Source organism: Octodon degus, unplaced genomic scaffold, assembly GCF_000260255.1.
Source record: "Octodon degus isolate 3935 unplaced genomic scaffold, OctDeg1.0 scaffold00041, whole genome shotgun sequence".
Taxonomy (NCBI): Eukaryota; Metazoa; Chordata; class Mammalia; order Rodentia; family Octodontidae; genus Octodon; species Octodon degus.
In genome coordinates this window covers 17,125,289-17,144,996 of record NW_004524617.1, presented here as the reverse complement: position 1 = coordinate 17,144,996, position 19,708 = coordinate 17,125,289, and the positions used below count along the sequence as shown (strand labels likewise).

Below are 19,708 nucleotides of genomic sequence, written 5' to 3'. Positions count from 1 at the left end.
TTACTGCACAAATGCATAAACCATATGGGTAAAACATGAATATCTGCTTTAATTTTCTTAACACTTGTTTTATTATGTGAACATTTCCAAAAACGCTGGCAATCCAGAAACATCGACAGATTCTTTTACATCTGTGTATTCACTCCATTTCCCAAGCTTCAGTTTCTAATTCATTTGTTTATGGAATATAAATAATCCAAGAAAAAAAAACAATGCTTGTCTTATGCCATCTCTGAGTCATTCTTTTCATACTTGATACTGTACAAATACTGTTGGGGATTCTATATGAATAACTAAATGTCTATTATTCAATCATGCATTGATTTTATGAGCTAAGTTTCCTGACCTTTGATTCATAATGTGGGCTTTAAGTTCTTCAGGGATCCTACCTAGCATGGCATAGGCCAGTGATTGTCATCAAGCTTTAGAAGAATCTTCCTCAGATGCTTGTTAAAAAAAATTTAAGGGTCATGGCCAGGGAGATGGCTCAGTAGAATAAGTGCTTGCCTGGCAAGTGCAAGGGCCTGAGTACAATCCCTGGTTCCACAAAAAAAATTAAGGGTCAGACACCAGAACTTCTGGTTCAGGTTCCACAGGTGATTCTGATATAGTTAGTTCAAAGATAAAACCAGAAAAAATAATCTGTCAACTAATTCCTTATTGTCCTATGATCCCCAAATAATTAATACTACATATAATATATATATATATGCTAAATCAGATTAAAGTTCTGAAACAAAATTTATAGCACTATTATAAAAGAGTGATAAATTTAATGTATTTCTATATTTATGTTGGTGTATTTATCTTTTTTATATAGAAAACTCTTTGCTTCGCTATATGAGTAATGAAAAAATTGCTCAAGAAGAATACATGTTTCAGAGAAACAGCAAAAAAGACACAGGGAAGAAGTCAAAAAAGAAGGGTGATAAGAGTAATAGCCCAACTCACTATTCCTTGCTGCCTAGTCTGCAAATGGATGCATTAAGGCAAGACATCATGGGCACACCTGTGCCAGAGGCCACACTCTACCATGTAAGTAAGCATTGTTTAAACTCTTTGATACAGCTTTTCTGGGAAGACGTCAGAGATAAATTCTAGGTCATTTTTATCCAACTGCCAGATTTCCACAAATATACTCTAGAGTATATACCCTTAAAATGATGACTTACTGTTTTGTCATTCAGTTCAGAAGTTCAGTAAGTTCATATGTTGTAGCAAATTGGATTTTTCATGAGACGGTATGCATCAAATGATGGAGAACTGCAAATAAATAGCAAATTAATGACCTGTATGATAATATACAGTACATAGATATAAATTCAACATTAAAGATGCAATGTTTAGTATATTCAAGTTTACATTTAAAAATGAGTACTCACTACATGCTAGGTATAGACTGTGATATTAGAGGTAAAAATGAGAAGACAAGCATGCCATTAGATGGGGAGAATGATACGCTGAGTATCCCAGTATAAATTAGTGTAACGGATGAGTACAGAAACTATAGAAATGGCATAGGAAAAGGAGGACCTTGCCCTCCGGGGGAAGTGAGAACAACCTTCATAACGGGGAGTATTTGGGAGAAAAGTGAAAGATGAATAGGAGGGTGTCTGGGGGTGTACTCTCATTGCATAGGAATAGGATGTGTTCCAGGAACTTTGTGTGGCACCAAATTGCTGGCTCATTAGAAATCAACCCATATTAGGCTGTTTTGGTTAAAGAGAGTTTGTTGTACAAATAGAACTGTAGCTTCTAGTTACAGGCTTGGAAAACAGAATACAAGTTTTTAAGTAGAATTTTTTAAAAATCTCACTTAATGTTAAAAGTATAAGAGAAATTAATCTGATAGTTTGAAGTCATACTGTCTAGGTATAAAAGGTGTTCAAGATTTTAAAGCTTGAGTTCTTTCTCTGAGTAAATGTCTTAAATGTGATTACTGATGTGTAGGTCTGTCATAAACCTAGAGTGGAATTTTTTTTCAGTTGGGTCATCATTATTCTCTCTCTCCCTGCCAGTTCTCCCATAACATACCTTTAAGCCTCTTCCTTTCTAAGAGCCAAATGCCCCTATCAACATCTGACCCATTAAATGACCAACAAAGCAAATTACTATTTTTTCCACCGACATTTAAAGTCAATATGAAGTGAGTACTCTTTTACGTCATGTGAAGGGGGCCATTTTTATTATCACTAGTCAGAAAAAGCATGTGAAGACTGAGCTTCCTCAAGTTCCTCGTAAGGAGCCTCCTCCTTATGACTGGAACACCAGGTTCTAGTCATAAGTAAGTACTAGTCTGAACAAAGTCTGAAAATGAGAGAGCGCTGGCTTATTCAAAAGGGAAGTTAATAGTGAAAGATGAGGCCCAAGTGGGAACAAGAGACTCCTTGAATTCAGATAGTATAATCTATTGAAGAGTTTAGCTTTGTCTTAGGAAGAGTTGTAAGCTATTAAAGGCACATTGAAATATACAGGATGTTTCATTCTGTTCCATGCATGTACAAACAAGTATTTACAGTACTGTGTGCAGAAGGAAAATAGAGGAATCTCACAGACATACATTATTAAATTTAAAGACTAGAAACAGTGGGCTGACCTGACAATCAAGAATATTATGAGTATTGTCTAGCACTATACATTTTTACCATCTTTCTAAAGGGTATTATTTATCAAGGTATATCAGTAACCTGACCTAGTAAGTTTACTTCTAGAAGTTTATTTTAATAAAGAAATGAGAGGGTCCACTTTTTTGTCCTACTTGTGTTAGGTATCCGGAGTCTATAGCATGGTATTTTCCAGTTGTATGATACCTTTCCCAGCTAATTTGTGATGGGGTAGGCAGGTCAGCAACAATTAAAGAATACAGTTAACCTGGGAGGCATAATCTCGCTTGTTACATTGATCCACCAGTTTCAGAATAGAAGGCTAGATATTTCCTCTGTTCTCAGGTTTAGAGGAAGTAGAATAACTTTTAGCTGCCAAATACAAATTGGATGGCTGTAAGCACTGTACGAAATGAGAGGACTTTCATGGCAGTTTTACAGGACTCTTTTAAGTACCCTTGAGGACGTCAACCTGTCACACTGTCACATATTTAGTTCTTTCACAATCATCAAAGGAGTTGCAAAATTTGTTATGTCTTTTGAATCATATGAAAGCTGTCCTATTTCCAAATTAAAAAGCTTGAACTTTGAAAAGTTAAATGACTTAGCCAGAGCTGTGTTGTGAAAAAGCATAAGTGCCATTGTTAGGAGTAGAACCAAATTCATCCATTCCAGGTCCTTCTGATACTCTACCCTGGAGCTTTGTGCACAGTAAGCATTCCATGTATAGAGGACTTTTTACTTTTAATGAGTCAATTTTGGAAAGTTATTTGAAGAAATGTGTGTCCTCCTATAATGTTGTTAATAACGTATTAACTACCAGATTTCTCTTTTGCTGCATATTACTGGCTTTTTAAGTTAGGCCAAGCATAGCACTGTTGCTGTTATATCACATGTCAGTTATTCAATATAATCTATTGCTTGGACTACAGAATACAATAATTAAATTGCTGGAGCCTAGTTTGTTAGTCTAGTTTTTCCTAAATTTGTTTAACAGGAAAGCACTGATTTTTCTCTACCCATATGATTGTCACAATAGTTCTTGGCCACTTCTTCCCATTTTGAGATGTCATTTTCTCTGTCAAGAATGTTTTCACACATGCATTCCCCTGGCTGTCCAACCCTAAAATCCCAGGAGGACTTTCCCGACCACTCTCCTCCGAACTAAATCACTCTCTCCTATTTTGTTCTCTTAGCACCCAATACATCTTGAAAACCTCCATTGCGATCTGTAGTTATGTATTTATCTATTTGAATATCACCTTGATATTGCTTTCTCCTGTACATAACCAGTCATGTATGTCCATATCCATCACAGGCAGGGACAGTGTCTCCATTTTGTTAAGCACTATGTTTTAGCACCTGGTATAGATGTAGAATCTTACAAGTTCTAAATAAAAATGTGACTAATAAATGCATGCATGAATAATTGCATGTGGATAGGAACTTTGAATGCCTTTCTCAGTACCTTGAATCTGCAAAGAGAGGCTTCCCAACTGTCCTGAGTCAGTCCAACAAGGGCTAGCCATATAAGTTTAGCCTCTTTCCCAGGACTCCCACCACACCTACTTGATTCCAATTCAGAGCTTCAGCTTCAGCTAGTCATTGATTTCTTCCTTCCCTGTCTCATTACTGAGGACCCAATATGCCCACCAGCCATACATGACATCTCAGTTACTTCTTTCTTGTTGCTAAGGCAAAATACCTGACACCCAAGTTTAAAGTAAGAAAGGTTTATTTAGCTCAGTTTGTGGAGGTTTCAGTCCATAATGAGCTGGCTCTGAGGCAGGGTGGATCGCGGAGGGGCAATACTTCATGCTGGTGGAGGACAGAAAAATCAACAAGAATGGAAGGGGCAGCAGGATGTACACCCAAGGACAGATGTAGCGCTGACGACAAATCCTAGTACTAGACCACGAACTAATCACAAACTAGATTCTGCCACCTCCAAAAATCCACCCCCATGACCATGAACAGCTTTGGCCATACATCCAGACACAAACCATAATTATGTCATATCAGAGATCCTTTCCACAATGCCAGTTATCAAGGGCCCCTGCTGTGAGCCCCTAGTCTCCTGCCAGAACCTAAAACACACAGAGGGCAGAAAGAGCAAAGACAGAGTAGGGGTGCAGAAGAGAGCTGGAATGACCAGTTGCTCATGAGAAACCTAACACCATGAAGCAGCCAGAACCTTGGTGTTTATTCAATACATCTGTGTCAAGAACAGTGAGTAAAAGGCAGGGTGTATTTCTAGGAACAGTAATGGCAACTGTGGTGAGCTAGGAAGAACAAAGCATTCTTGCAAGGACAAGGACAAGGATGAACCTGGAAGGCAAGGAGGATGCTGTAGTTTCCCCTGAGCTTCATGTTCAGCAGGTCTTTCTTATCTTGCCCTGTGAGCACCATAGCAGTCATTAGCCCTACGGTTTCCAGCTGTGGCCAGAAAAGAATCTGACATTTCCACGTTCCAATCTGGCTCAAAGGGTGGGCAAGGATAAGCGTGGATGTTCCCTAGGCTCAATTTATAATTTGTGGTCCCCAAAAACATTTTTCAAAAACTCATAATTTTGCTATGTAGATTCTCTTCTGAAAATGTATAAGTTGTTTGAAAGCACATGAAAGAAAATCAGAAAACAGTGAATATATGTGTGGAATTCAAATGTTTTGAGAAAAGTCTTTATAAACAATGAATTGTTCTGAACCTCATCTTTAAATCTTATAGGACTGTTGTTCATACTATGATACGCAAATAACAAATTGATCTCTCATTGAGACTGCTAATATCATACTCAAAGTAATTATTTATTTTAAATCGATCTACTGAGATGCCAAAACAAGTGAATTGTGATTACAGATCTAGACAGCATGCAGGTATACTTTCATAAACTGAATAATGAGGTTTAAGATGGTTTATGAACAGATTTTGAATAGATTTTCAAAAATCTGTGTAATTCCTTTTGTAACACTCTAACATCTGTGGCTAGTATTAGCTTTTTAGGATATAACTGCAAAACATTCAATTGTCACTATATTTCTAATAAGTACTTTTAAGCTATTCTAGTCAATTTGTGAGATTTTTTAATGGAAGTAGAGTGATGGGTAGGTATTAAAGGGAATTGGTATTCTTTTAATATAACAAGTAAATATGAAATAGACACAATTGGAGCCAGGGAGATGGCTCAGTGGAATAAGTGCTTCCTTGGCAAGCACAAAGGTCTGAGTTCAATCCCCGGTTCCACCAAAAAAAAAAAAAATAAAAAAAAAAAGAAAAGAAAAAAAAAAGAAATAGACACAATTCTAAACATTTCATAAATACTAACTTATTTAATCCTCATAGTAGCCCTGTAAGAGAGGTGCCGATGTTATCCCTGTTTTACAGATTAAGAAGCTGGCATGTGTTCTTTTAATTTATTTTTTCCCATAATTTTATTGAGAAACAAATAGCAATGAGACAGTTTCAAACCAAATTGGTAGGACAGTTTCAATAATTAAAACATTGTATACTGTCTTCCTAGTGGTTAATTTCTGTACAAGATGGGACATGATATCCTATTTACAAACAACATTAGAACAAATCCCTCTATTCATTAAGCGAATGTAACTATATATCTATCCTAACCACTTTGAACACACAGATACAAAATGAACATTCATCTGTATCCCCTTTTTTTGTTTAGTTCCGTTATTTGAATATTATAGGTGTGTTATCTCAGCAAAATATTCTAAAAGAGTCCAGTAGACCATAATAGTATTGAGTCTTCCACTTGACTGACAGTGTCAGAAATTGTTGACCTGAGTTCCCTACAGCTCAGCATAACAGCATGGCTTTACTTCTTGTACTTCGTTTTCATACTTTTCTGCTGTATGGTTAAGACCAAGATAAAGCAGGACCTATGCAACAAGAGTTGGAGCTTTTAAGTCTGATAAGGTCAGTCAAATCCCCTCAGGATTTTTCCTGAGATCCTGTACCTCAGATTGTAGAACCTTTGTCAGTGTCAGCCATGTGGATGAGTCACGGCCATTGCTTGGCCAGTGTGCTCTCTGTGAAAGCCTGAGAGAATGTTTCCTCTCCATATAACTCTCCTTAGGCACACTCTACATCATCGATCACTTTCCTCTTTGACCCCATAATCTGCTTGATCAGAAAATTTGGGACACTACCGAGTTACATGAAGTTACAGTTCAAGTTCTCATATGTCTTGAGTCTTAATTGACCTTGGAAGGCTAGGGCCAAAATGTTGGCTTTCCTTGTGGCCCTCCTTTTTTGAAGTGTGGTTTGTTATGTGATAGAAATGAGATTTGAACATTGGCAATCTATCTCTTAGAACTGTATTGCCCCTCAAAAATGGACATAACTTAGCAGAAGATTAACAGTTTTAGTGCTGGCAATCATGGATAAGGCCCAGCCTAATTTCTATAGAATATACAAAAATAATAATAATACCTCTGACTACTAGTAATTGCTAGCATTTACTCCTACACTAAGACCTTAGACATGAATTTGTCAAATCCTAAAAATACCCTGTGGAATGAAATACAGAGGTTACTTTACATACAACTAGAAAGTAGAAGATTTGGGCCCAAGATACAGCTCAGTGGCACAAGCGCCTACTTGGTAAGTGCAAGGCCCTGAGTTCAATTCCTTGTACCAAAAATTTTAAAAAAAGTGAGATAAAAAAGATTGAAGGTAAACATCCAAGCAATCTTGACTCCAGAATTCATATCTTTACATCAGTGAATAATTTTGGCTCGTAAGGATTTCACTATCTAAGGGGGAAGAGAAGCCTATTATCACAAAGATGAAAAATCTCTAGCAACTATACACACTCATAATTAAATATATTTGTAATTATATAATTTGGTTTCTCTAACAACTGCCTGATTTAGCTGCATTGTTTCAGGTCAAAGTAACTAAAATAAGAAGGCAGTTAATTTTAATAGCAGTAAAGTAATCACTAAGCTAACAGGTGGTTATAACAATCAATTTCACCCCATTTTCACTTTATTCACCCAGTAGACAGCTTCAGCATAATATGACATGTTTCTTATCAAGAAGGAACTTACAGACATACTAGAAATCTGTTCTACATGTTACCCATTTTTGAGTCATTTTGTAATTAATTCCTTTGGATGACTTGATGGTTTACAGTACTAATGCCAAATTCATGCTACCACTGCAGAGTATTTCATGGGAATAGTTAGGACTATGAAAAGCCTGAAGTCTAAATACCTTCAATGGGCACAGACAAAATACAGTGGCCTGAGGTCATGAGTTGTATTCCCTTTACCAAAAGAAGAGGGGGAGAGTGAGAAGCAAAAGCACAATCAATAAAACCAAGCACAGAAAACCAGTAGAAAAAACCAAACCAGTACCTGTGGAGTTGTTTGAAAAAATTTATGAATCTCTAACAGGACTGCTAAGGGGCATAAAAAGACTCAATGTACCAGTATCAGGAATTAAAGATAGGTTATAGCTACAAACTTCACTGACATGAAAAGCACAATAAGGAAATAGGTTAGATGAAATGGACCAATTTCTTAAAAGCTACGAAGTAACAAACATCATTGAAGATGAATTAATCAGAATGGTTCTCTTAAATAAATGCAATTAAACATTAAAACATTTCTGAAAGATAAATACAGAAATAATAAAATGAGTACCAAGCTGTAGTACTAACACTTTCATATTGTTTAACAACAGAATGAACCCCTTTTAACCATATTATTATGTTCTATGGTGTTTTCAAATGTTGTAAGCCTGTAAGATTGGGCTGAAATTCCTGCAAAGACTGACTAAATTCATAAGTTTTATTAATTTTGAAAATTTTACTTAGATGCTTATAATTTTTTACATTTTTTTTTGTATTTTAGGAAAGGGTCTACAGGATGTTCAGGGTCTCATTACTAGATCAGAATCTAGCAATCCGCCTGCTTACAGCCTCCCAAGAGCTGGGATTACAGACACGTGCCACCATGCCCAGTCTCAATTGCTGTCTCAACGAGCCCCAGGGGGTGGGGCCGGCACAGCAGGCCCAGGGATTGAACCCCCAGCCCCTTCACCTGCTTGCAGGTGCTTTAATCCGCTGAGCTATTTGGCTGGCCCTACATGACCTATTTTTTTTAAGTTTCAAAATTTAAGTGTTAAACAATGCACTGATAACCCTCACTCTTGAAAGAGAATTCTTTTCACACTATATAAAACAGAAGCCAGTCTTTTTAATTTCATGTTTGATCAAATGTGGGTCTCATTCTGCTTATTCCTAATTAATGACTGCCAGAAAACAAACACAGAACTTGGCTTAATTAGTAAAGAATTCTGCAAAATAGGACACAGAAGAATTGAATTAGGAATGTATTGTTTATATCTTTTAAATTTAAATTTTGTTATAAATTCTTTGTTGCCTTTAAAAAGAAAAATAAAACATAACTTCTGATGGCTGCCTCCTGGCTTGCTTGCTAAGGTCAATAATTACCAACATTTAGCAGACATACTTTCCTTTAATAGCTTTGATCATAGCGGTTTTTATAGCCTTATAACTTCTGAAAACTTGCTCAAATTTCTTAAGAAATAGACCTTTACTTTCTCCCATAATCACCATACTCACCCTGTGTCACCACCAAAACTCGTTTAATGAAGTTTCTCAAGTTTAGTAAAACTAAAATTACCTTACCCCTAGAACTCCTTAAAGTCTATTCTGATGAAGGGACCATAATCTGTACCAAAATCTTTTCTTCACTTAACTCTTAAATATATGATCCCCTTGATGGTTTCAGCACCTTCTAATCCCACAGAACTCTAGGGATGTTTGCTATATGTGCCCAAATCCTATCCAAAGCTGCTTCTTTTTATTTTAATTCTTTTACATATTTAGTACAGAGTCTATAGGGTCTCACTGTGTAGATCAAACTTGTAGAGATCCTCTTATTTACAGTTTCCCAAGTGCTGGGATTACAGGCATGCGCCTCCACGCCCAGTCTCCAAAACTACTTTGTAATAAACTACAATAAGGAATAATAATTGATAGTTTTACATTATAGTGTCTTGAAGATAAAGTTTCCAAAAGCCTTTACGTACTTTTTGGTGGCTTAGACGCCAATAGCATTTGGCAGTGAGTCAGACCAGCTTAAGATCTCAGGTCAAATGATACTGCTAAATCTATCTCACCAGCTCTACCATATCAATGTAGGCCAGGAATAGGATCCTAATAAACTTGGCTCCAAAACAATCTGAAAAGGTGAAAAATAGATCAGTGTTTTGATCTCAATTCTTTATGCACCTGATTTTAGATTAATTGATATAAAATTCCTTACCAGGACTAGTGACATAGCTCAGCAGACTAAGCACCTGCTTAGGCAAGCACAGGGAGTGGGGTTTGATCCCCGGCACCACATGCCACGCCAGTCCTGCCTGAGACCAGGTATAGTGGCACATGCTTGTAATCCCAGCACTGGGGAGGCTGAAAACAGGAGGACCGTTATGAGTCTGAGCTGTATAATGAGACCCTGTACCAAATACATTAAAAAATTAAATTTATTAAAATTCTTTACCATAATAAATGTGAAAAGAACTTGTCTTCATATAGCTTCCTTTACTAACATACCTAAAGCCATTTCTGAACTTCAGCTTCTCTTCAGTAAAAAGTGAGTAATAGTCCTTTCATTTTTTTTTGAGAATTCAATCATACATATATTTATTTATTTATTTCTCTGCTGGCCACATAGTAAATGTTCTCAACTCCATATACAAAAAAGTAACTCATTTGTATATAAGGGAATTTGTATCCTGGGAAGCAAATGAGGAAGCTTCCCAGGACTAAAATCTTATATGTTCCCTTTGAACATTAATGAGTGTATCAGTTAAGGTTCAATCAGGAAAGTAGAATCACTAAGTGTCATGAAAAAAGGCAAGATCTTATACAGTTGAAGAGCTGGTAGACACTTCAGTAGAGCCTGTGGTTTGGAAGGAAAATCTAGACATGAAGTAAAGGAAAACAAAGGTAAACTAGAACCTGTGAGGGCAATGATGCTGATACCCTTTGCCAAGGAGATTCACAGATTCTTTGTTCAGTAGTCTTGCGAAGAGGTAAAGAAAGAGATCTGAGGAGAGATGAAGGAGTGCTAGAACTTACTGCTGACCACAACAGCAAGGCGAGCCAACCGAGAAATCATGATGTCCATGAACTGCAGCAGTGATGGACACCCAGAGCTGTACTTCAGAGTTTTGGGACTGCTACTTTACTTGTACTACAAATTTGACACAAATTGCCAAAGGTAGCTTAGAGCCATACAGAGAAGGGAATTCTGAGACACATAGTTCCTTCCAGCTTAGCCAAAGAAAACTACCACAGTGAGGATCCCTTCTCTGTGATCCTACCATGTAAAACCTGCTTTGAAAATTTTTCTAGCAACGGTATGTGTAAGTTTCAGTGGTAAAGTCAAAAGTCTATTTTGTTATTTAAAAATTCTATCTTATTATTCTATTCTGAGTGGACTCAAAAGTATAGCCTATCTCAATGAAGGCTATGCAGTGAATTCTTACAGACCTGCTTATTTAATCTTCTGAAGCACATATTGGAAAATATAACTTCAAATTGCATTTTCCTTATCTTCGATTAAAAGATGACTAATACAAGTAATACTGAGGCTAACATGACTAGTTTACCTGAAGAGATTACTACTTAATAATGCATATACAGTTCTTTATAGAATTTTTGTACTCTGAGAGAGAGTAGCAGATGGTTCCATACCTAACTGATGTTATTTTAGCCAGCTTTTGATTCTCCTCCACTTAACTACATTTTATCATCCTGTCCTCAATTTTTGCCATATGGCCATTACAAGAAACAACTATATGATATCCACTTCTTGATTTGATATGAAATATTTTTAATATTTTCATTTTTTTGTATTCTCCATGTATATTCTTATAATGGTGGAAGGGAGTCAATATATACAGAACAACTAGAACAGTGTCTATGTTACTATGAAAGTACACAAGTGAAAACTCTTTACTGCATTCTTGCTACCCAAAAGTCCTCACCAGTGGGCTAAGGACAAGCAAAATATAATCTAGGTACATTTGAGGAATCCAGTTCTAAACAAGTAACAAACATTGGCTTGTAGAAACCTTGTCTTTTTCATTTCTCAGTTTATATAAATTGCTTTCTTTCTCTTACCCAGTTTTCTTATCTACAAGATGAGCATAGCACTGCAGAGAGACCTTTAGGAAGTGTCATCTGAAGTGACAGCGCAATGATGATTTCATTCTTGCTGCAAACAACAAAGTTTTTTTTTTAAAAAAAAGAAAGAATACAAATAGAAATGAAATATAGAATTTCACTTAACAGGATAACAGGAGTTCAACAATGGTTGTTACATTGCATGCTATCATTGTATTAGTTTTTCAGATTGCCAGAGATAAGCATGCACAATTTGTAAAAAGAAGTTATAAAAAATTAAAAAGAAGAGTGCAGAAAACCAAAAATTAAGTATTAACTGCTCCTTTCAATAGACCTACAGAAATCAGGAGTATAGTTATCCAAGCTATACTGAGTATATGCATAGATATTTCTTTTTCCCTTCCTTCTTTCTTTTGTCCTTTCTCTCCTCCCAATTGTTCTTTCCCCTGAAACGGATTCTTTCCCTTTCACAGTATCTATTGTACTTTTCAGATTTTGTTTACTCTTTCAGGTTCTTACACTAGCAAAACAGTACAATGTTTATACATACTGGTCTGATTTATTTCACTTATGAGTATGGTATCTAGTTGCATCCATTTACCGATAAAAGCTACATCATTTTTAATAGTTCAGTAGCACTCCATTGTGTAAAAATACCACATCTTTTTAAACCATTCCTTAGTTGGTAGGCATCTGGATTGCTTCCAAGATTTAGCTATGACAAATTGCACTGCTATAAACATGGGTGCACATATATCACTGTGGTATGATGTTTTTCAGTTCTTCTGGAAAAATACTCCGGAGGAGAATAACTGAGTTGAATCTAATCCTAGTTGGACTCAGTCGTCTCACCCTAGTTTTTTAAAGAATTCCCACACTGACTGAGATAGTGGTTGTATCAGTTTACATTCTCACTGAAAGTGAAGAAGTGTTTCTTTTTTCCCCACAGCCCGTCCAGCATTTGTTATTGGTTGATTTCTTGATGATAGCTATCCTTACTGGGGTGAGATGAAATATCATTGTTGTTTTAATTTGTATTTCTTAACTGCCCAGTGGTGTTGAACATTTTTTTTAGATATTTATTTGCCACTTGTATTTCTTCATCTGAGAAATATATATTCATCTCAGATGCCATTTTTGGCTTGGATCTTTAAATTTTAGGAGACTTATTATTTTTTTAATTATTTACATGGTCTAGAGAGAAGACCTTTTTCTGAGGGACAGACAGCTAATTTTTTTTCTCAATTCATGAGGTTTTTTTTTTTACTCTTTTGCTTATTTCTTTTGACAAAACACCAAAGTTTTTTTAAAAAAAAATTCTTCTGATCGCTTTTTCTCTATTCTGTTAGACGAAACCAGTTTTGCTTTTATAGGCTTAAAATCATGTCTTGTATGCTTCAAAATTTAAGGAAAGGAAGAATATGACATTTATCTATTTTAATTATTTTATTATAAAATGAATTGCATATAGGCACTATTTTTTCTTTTTTTGGTGGAACCAGGGATTGAACTCAGGCCCTTGTGCTTGCCAGGCAAATGCTTATTATAGTGAGCCATCTCCTTGGCCCCCCCATAGAGTCACTATTAAAACCTTTTAAACTCAAGTCTTATTATCCACATAATGTACCTATATATGGTATTCTATTTGAAAAAAATTCTATTAAAAAATCCTGCAGGGCCAGGGAGATAGCTTGGTGTCTAAGCACCTGCCTAGCAAGTGCAAGGACCTGGGTTCGATTCCTAGTACCACATGCTATGCGGGCCACACGCCAAGCTGGCCACTGAAACTGGATGTGATGACACACGCATGTAAACCCAACACTGAGGAGGCTGAGACAGGAGGACCAGTATAAGCTCAAGCAGTGTAGTGAGACTCTGTACCAAATACATAAATAAATAAATGGTTTTTTTAAAAAAACTGAATTAAGTAAACTGCCCAAAACTAGAAGATATGAGCACATTTGAAGTAGCTGTCTTGGAGATCTTCTTACTTGCTGTGTAAAACCAGGTATCGCAGAGTAAGAGTTTGACATAAACATACTCTTAGCCATCAGGATTTTTAGGTAAATGATAGCTCCTTTAGTTGAAAGTAAACTAACACAAAAAGAATATACAAACATTACTACCAGATAAACAAAACTAAATGTAACCAAGAAAAACTGTTTGACTTCAGATTATTTTTTAAATAATATAGTTAATTCAATTGCCAGAAAGGTTTGTAATAACTATGACACAGTCCTATCATTGATGACAGAAATCATCATACTGTAATAGTGACTTCATTTGAGACTCTCAGGTTTTAGCCATACTCTGTTAGAAGTGAGTCTTTTATATTATTTCTCTATTTCCTTTACATATAATTTATTCCATTCTAATTTATTAACCTGCAGGCAGCACATCTGTTTCTTTGATTTTTTTTCTGATCATAAACATTTCTTGGTCACAAAAGACTGGCAAGCCTATCCTGATGTCTATGACACCCAGATGTCGACAGTTTCTATCAGAAGAATCAGGAGCATGAGCTTCCCTCATTCTGCTTTGCTCCTATTAAAATCTTTCTTCCTCTTCCTCCAGTACAAAATCTGCATTAATTGTAAATGTCAGTGAAACACCTAAAAATAGCTATAACTCGTCTAGCTGTTGGATAAGTTACTTCCATTTATGGTGAAGTTTAAACATAAACTAAGTGCTTTTCAAAGAATAATCTTGCATTCAGTATTAAAACTGTCAGTGACTACAGGCACACATAATCTCTAAAAGATCAATAGTTGTCTCTAACATCAATGGAACATCATGTCTGACAAAACAAAACAAAAAAGGGGGCTATAAGTAAATGACCGTTTTGTTGTGAAAAAAATATATACATATATGTGTGTGTATACAAGATAGGATAGATATATGGCTACTTTCTCTTCAATGAGAAGAAGGTCTGTACTAATAGTGTTTAGGCAAGATATCATGTCTGCATCTTGTGCTATGAATAACTACTACAAAGACAACAATATACAATGTATTAATTATTGTAACTGTCCTACTAATCTGTTTTAAGACTGTCTCATTGCTTTTATCTCTTTCTCATTAAAATGAATAAAAACTAAAATAAAAAATATCAATAGCTAGATTTGCATTAGTGACTATCTAGTTTTTCCATTTATTTCTAAAATACAAATCATAAAGTAAGTGCTCTGTGAGACATTCTCAAATCATCTGGTTCAAGTCCCTGATCTTGTAGATGAGGAAACTGAGGTCAGAAACAGTTCTTGTGACTTGATCATTGTCACAAAACTACCATGTGGACGAAACAGTGGAAACTTAGAAATCACATCTCCTGATTTCAGTCTCAGTATTGCTCAATTGGCACTGCACATTGTACTCCTAATGAAAACAATGACCATTCTAAGTGATATATATATATATATATATAATTTTAGGGAAGGGTCTACAGGGTGTTCAGAATCTCACTATAGAGAGTGGACTCATAGCAATTCTCCTGTTTAACAGCCTCCCAAGAGCTGAGATTACAGGTGTGCGCCACCACACCCAGTCTCAGTTGCTGTCTCAGTGTGCTGGGGGGGGGGCGGCATGGCAGGCCAGGGGATCAAACCCCCAGCTCCTGTGCCTGCTTGTAGGTGCTTTAATCCACTGAGCTATTTGGCCAGGTCCTAAGTGTTATATCTTTAGCTAGTGTGCTGACAGTAGAGCGAATAGGCCAAGCGTAAATGTGCAAGCAGCGAGAGAAGATAGGATCTGGTTAATTCAAATGAAAAATGAGATTGTTAACCTTGTGTGCCAAAGTGGGAGTGGTGACAAAGGTTTTGACTCTGGGTATGTTTTGCAGGTAAGATAGGATGTGCTAACAGATTGCAAAATGGATGCCATAACTCATATCCTATACCTCAGTGGCCCACATAAATGTGAATAAACTATTTGATCCATGCTTTTAAGTACTGTACCAGGAACTGAGTATAGACCGATGACCAAATCAGATGGTTTCTACCTGCACAGAAACTAGTACAATGGGGAAAATCAGATGATGGGAAAGTGAACCAAGTACAGTAATTTAAAAGCATTGTTTATTAGTCAACAGGGTATTGTGTGAAAAATTGCACAGCAGTGAATCAGCTGAAAGAGAGTCCTCCAGTGAAAAGAATTAGTGGAAAGGCAGGCTTGCCTCATTTGCTTTCATGATTTCCTCTTCAGTATTAACATAGGCTTTTAATTGCATTGTGCTAAGTAGCTCCTTTTAAAAGGCTTGGAGTAAGTTGTGATTATAGCGTCATCCTTGTCTACTTCAGCTGAGCCAAAGGTCATTGCTTCCGCTATCTTAATTTCTAAGTCATTTGCAAAGTTAAAATGATAGCATGTGCTTTCCTAACATGTAGAGGTTGTAAGTAGCTGCCAAATAACCCTGTAAAGGTTTCCTAACAGAAGTATAACTTTCCAATAAAAATTTATAAAATATGATAAAGATTAATAAGATGTGAGTTGTTTGTTATCTCTATTAATATAAACATGTGATCTTTCCTAATATCTCTGCTTTAGAGAATCCTTTCTTCCCACATAGTGTATACTTACTCCATATGCCCTGGAATACTTACTTAAATGATGTCTCATAACAGAAGCATTATTTTCTCATTTCACATATTATTACTGTGACTACAGAATACTTACTTGGTTAGCAGTGGTGTGTGTAGAGTTCAGAATACAGGTTTGGTAGTTACCAAACTTCAGTTTGAATTTTGACTCTGCCCATATTTGTGTGACCCTGAGCAAGTTGTTTATATGTTCTGCATCTCCATTTTCTCCTCCTTAAAATAAGGTTAATGATTATCACACACAGATTTATTGAAAGAATTAAAACTAATAACGCAAAATATGTTAATACTGTGCTTGACACTTATGTCCTCAGTAAATAGACATTATGATCTAACAAGGACAGTCCCAGTAATCCAAAGCTGGTGGTTCTTGTTTGCCTTCCACACTATGTACCAGTTAATCACTCTTCCTAACTTGCCATTGCAAAGGAAAGAGGACTCACAGAAGATGAGCTTCTGCCTAAAATTCAATTGTGTTTTCCTGCAAAGCTGATGTACATGAAATTGTTTTGATAAAATGTGGACTCTTCCTAACCGGCCTTCACTAGATTCCTCCCAGTTACTGCCTTTTGATTCTTATCTGACTGCTAATTGATCAAATTACATTTTAAAAGCATGCTTCTTTTTGAATGTGGAGCCATTTTCATAGTTGCTGGTGCATTTTCATTGACTAAAATTTAGGTCAAGTTTATTGACAAAATCCAAAGCCGCCTCAAGCCACTGTACAGGAAGGCCTCATGTAGATGCACTGCCACATCTCTTACCACTAGCAGCAATAGAAAACTCAGTAAGTTCAAGGCTGAAATTTCTTATAAATTAAAGTTTTCTTGGTTCAATATTTAGTACCATCAGCATCTTACCAGACTCACCCATGTTTACATTTTTCTTCTACTGCCATACAATATTTAGTAAAAACTATTTTTCTTTCTAAAATATTTAAAATATAAAAACCATTTTGTTTATTTAAAAAATTAAAACTGTTGAAGCAGCTGTCATTTTTCCCAGTGTTTTAAATTGCTGAGCACCTTCTTATTTATAATAAGTAAGCTATTGATTGGACTAGTCACTGAAGAAATCTTGGAATTTTGCAGAAAATTAAAGAGAAAGTTGCTACATTACAATAAGAGTGTGTTTTGATTGTAAGCTTTTCTGTAAGTGTGGCAGTTTGCAACTTGAGAAGAATGTAATAGTAGCTGAAGATTCAAAATGTAACAGAGAAACTATTTTCTTCTACAATTAAAATAAGTGCTTTTGAAAATTGAAGGATAATAATGACCCAACTCCCCCCGCCCCCACTTCTTTATCTGAAAGAGAGGGGAATGGCATTTGAACAGGATATCTGTAGACACAGTGAGAGACAAATGGTCATTTCAATCACATGTTTGCAAAGGGGATTTTTACAGTCAATATTTTAGCCTGCATGATCATGGTTAAAAAGAGGATCAACAATGCTTTCATAACGGCTTTTTGTTTTATCACATTCTATTTTTATGGACCAAAGTATGGTTTCAGTACATCCATTCATAATTCTTCTTATAATTATTTGCATAAGTGTCTTTTGACACAGAGTCACTGTACTTTTGTTAGCCTCATCTTGAACTTAAAGTTAAACTGTTAAATGTGCTAAGAAAATCGAAGGGGAAATAATGCTAAAGGAAAGTCAATACGGAACATTTTCTTTTCCACCCAGTGGAATGGGTTGTTAAAGAATCAGACTTTACCACATGGTTTACCAGAGCAAAGACACCTCGCTTCTTCCCAACCCAACCACAGGACTTCTTCCAGTTAAAAATGTCCACTTTAGTTAGAATATATCCTGTACTTTTTGCTAGTGTGATGTATAATATCCATGCACTTAACATTTATTCAGCACTTACTCTGTATTAGGCCCTATTCTAGATTGTGCATAAAATGGAATTCCCCTTCTTTCATGGAGTTCATGTTTGAAGCTAGCAAGAAAAATATACTGGTTACTTCAAAAAATAAAACATGATAAGGGCCGGCAATATAGCTCAGCAGACTAAGCACTTGCTTAGGTAAGTGCAGGGGCCAGGATTTGATCCCTGGTACCACATGCTGCACTAGCCCCACCCCTGGGCATGCTGAGCCAGCAAAGGAGTCTGGGTGTGATGGCGCACCCCTCTAATCTCAGCACTAGGGAGGCAGAATTCAGGAGGATCACTATGAATATGAGCTACGCAGTGACATCCTCCATGTGCATGCACACACACACACACACACACACACACACACACACGTTAAGCAAAAGAAAGCAGGAAAAAGTATTGAAGGCAATGGGAATAGTAATTTTATTATTTATTTATTTATTTGTTTACTTATTTATTTATTGGCTGGCTCAGGCTACCTTAAGGATGCACCAAGTGTGGCATGTGGTGCTGGGAATTGAACCACAGTCCCTTGCCCCTGACTGATTTTGCCCAAGCGGGGCCCTTAGACTATGAGCTAAGCCTCCAGCCCCCAAGAATAATAATTTTATTATATTGAGAACAATGGGCAGGGCCAGGGAGATGGCTCAGTGGAATAAGCGCTTCCCTGGCAAGCGCAAGGGCCTGAGTTCAATCCCTGGTTCCACCAAAAAAAAAAAAAAATGGGAAAAATTTACTAAAACATAATCTTGAAGAAGATAAAAGAGTAAACCATGACAGTGTCTAAGTAAAGACAATTTTATGCAAAGCAGGCAGCAGGGTTAAAGGCCTTGAGAAAAGATTGTACTTGGCATGGTCTAAGATCAGGAAGTGTGGCTGGAATAAAGCTAGCAAGGTGAAAACTGGACAAAGATAGCTGAACCAGATCCTACGGGACCTTCGGTATCACTGAAAGGATGTGAGGGTTTCTTTGGAATAAGAGGAGAAGCCACTGGAGAATTTCACATATAGGACTTAACATGATTCAAATCATATTTCAGAGGCTGACTCTAAGTCTTGTGTTAACAGTCGAGTAAAGAGAGAACAAGGAAAACCATGAGATGTTTCAGTAATCCAATGAGAAAGGTCGTAGTTTAGAGAGGTTAATACGAGGTTATAAATATTTCTGGAAGACAGAGAAGATACAGTTTGCTGGTGGAATTGACCATGAACTGTAGGGAAATGAAGATTTAAAATGGACTATAAGGGGCCAAGGAGATGGCTCAGTGGAATAAGCGCTTCCCTGGCAAGCAGAAGGACCTGAGTTCAATCCCCGGTTCCACCAAATAAATAAATAAATAAATAAATATAAAAAATAAAATAAAATGGACTATAAGATTTCCTGTCTGAGCCACTAGTGAGGAAAAACACGTGGAATCGCCATTTACTAAGGTACTGTACAG

At 36.4% G+C, this 19,708-nt stretch overlaps 1 protein-coding gene across 4 annotated transcripts in view; it reads left to right on the top strand.

Moving 5' to 3' along the window:
* Cnksr2 (connector enhancer of kinase suppressor of Ras 2) overlaps positions 1–19,708 on the top strand; it is a 314,719-nt gene that overhangs the window by 227,159 nt on the left and 67,852 nt on the right. For all 4 annotated transcript variants that reach the window (XM_023715390.1, XM_023715389.1, XM_004631400.2 and 1 more), the window contains one exon: positions 821–1,035. In XM_023715390.1, coding sequence (XP_023571158.1) covers positions 821–1,035 — 215 coding nt within the window. The remainder of the gene's footprint in view (positions 1–820; positions 1,036–19,708) is intronic.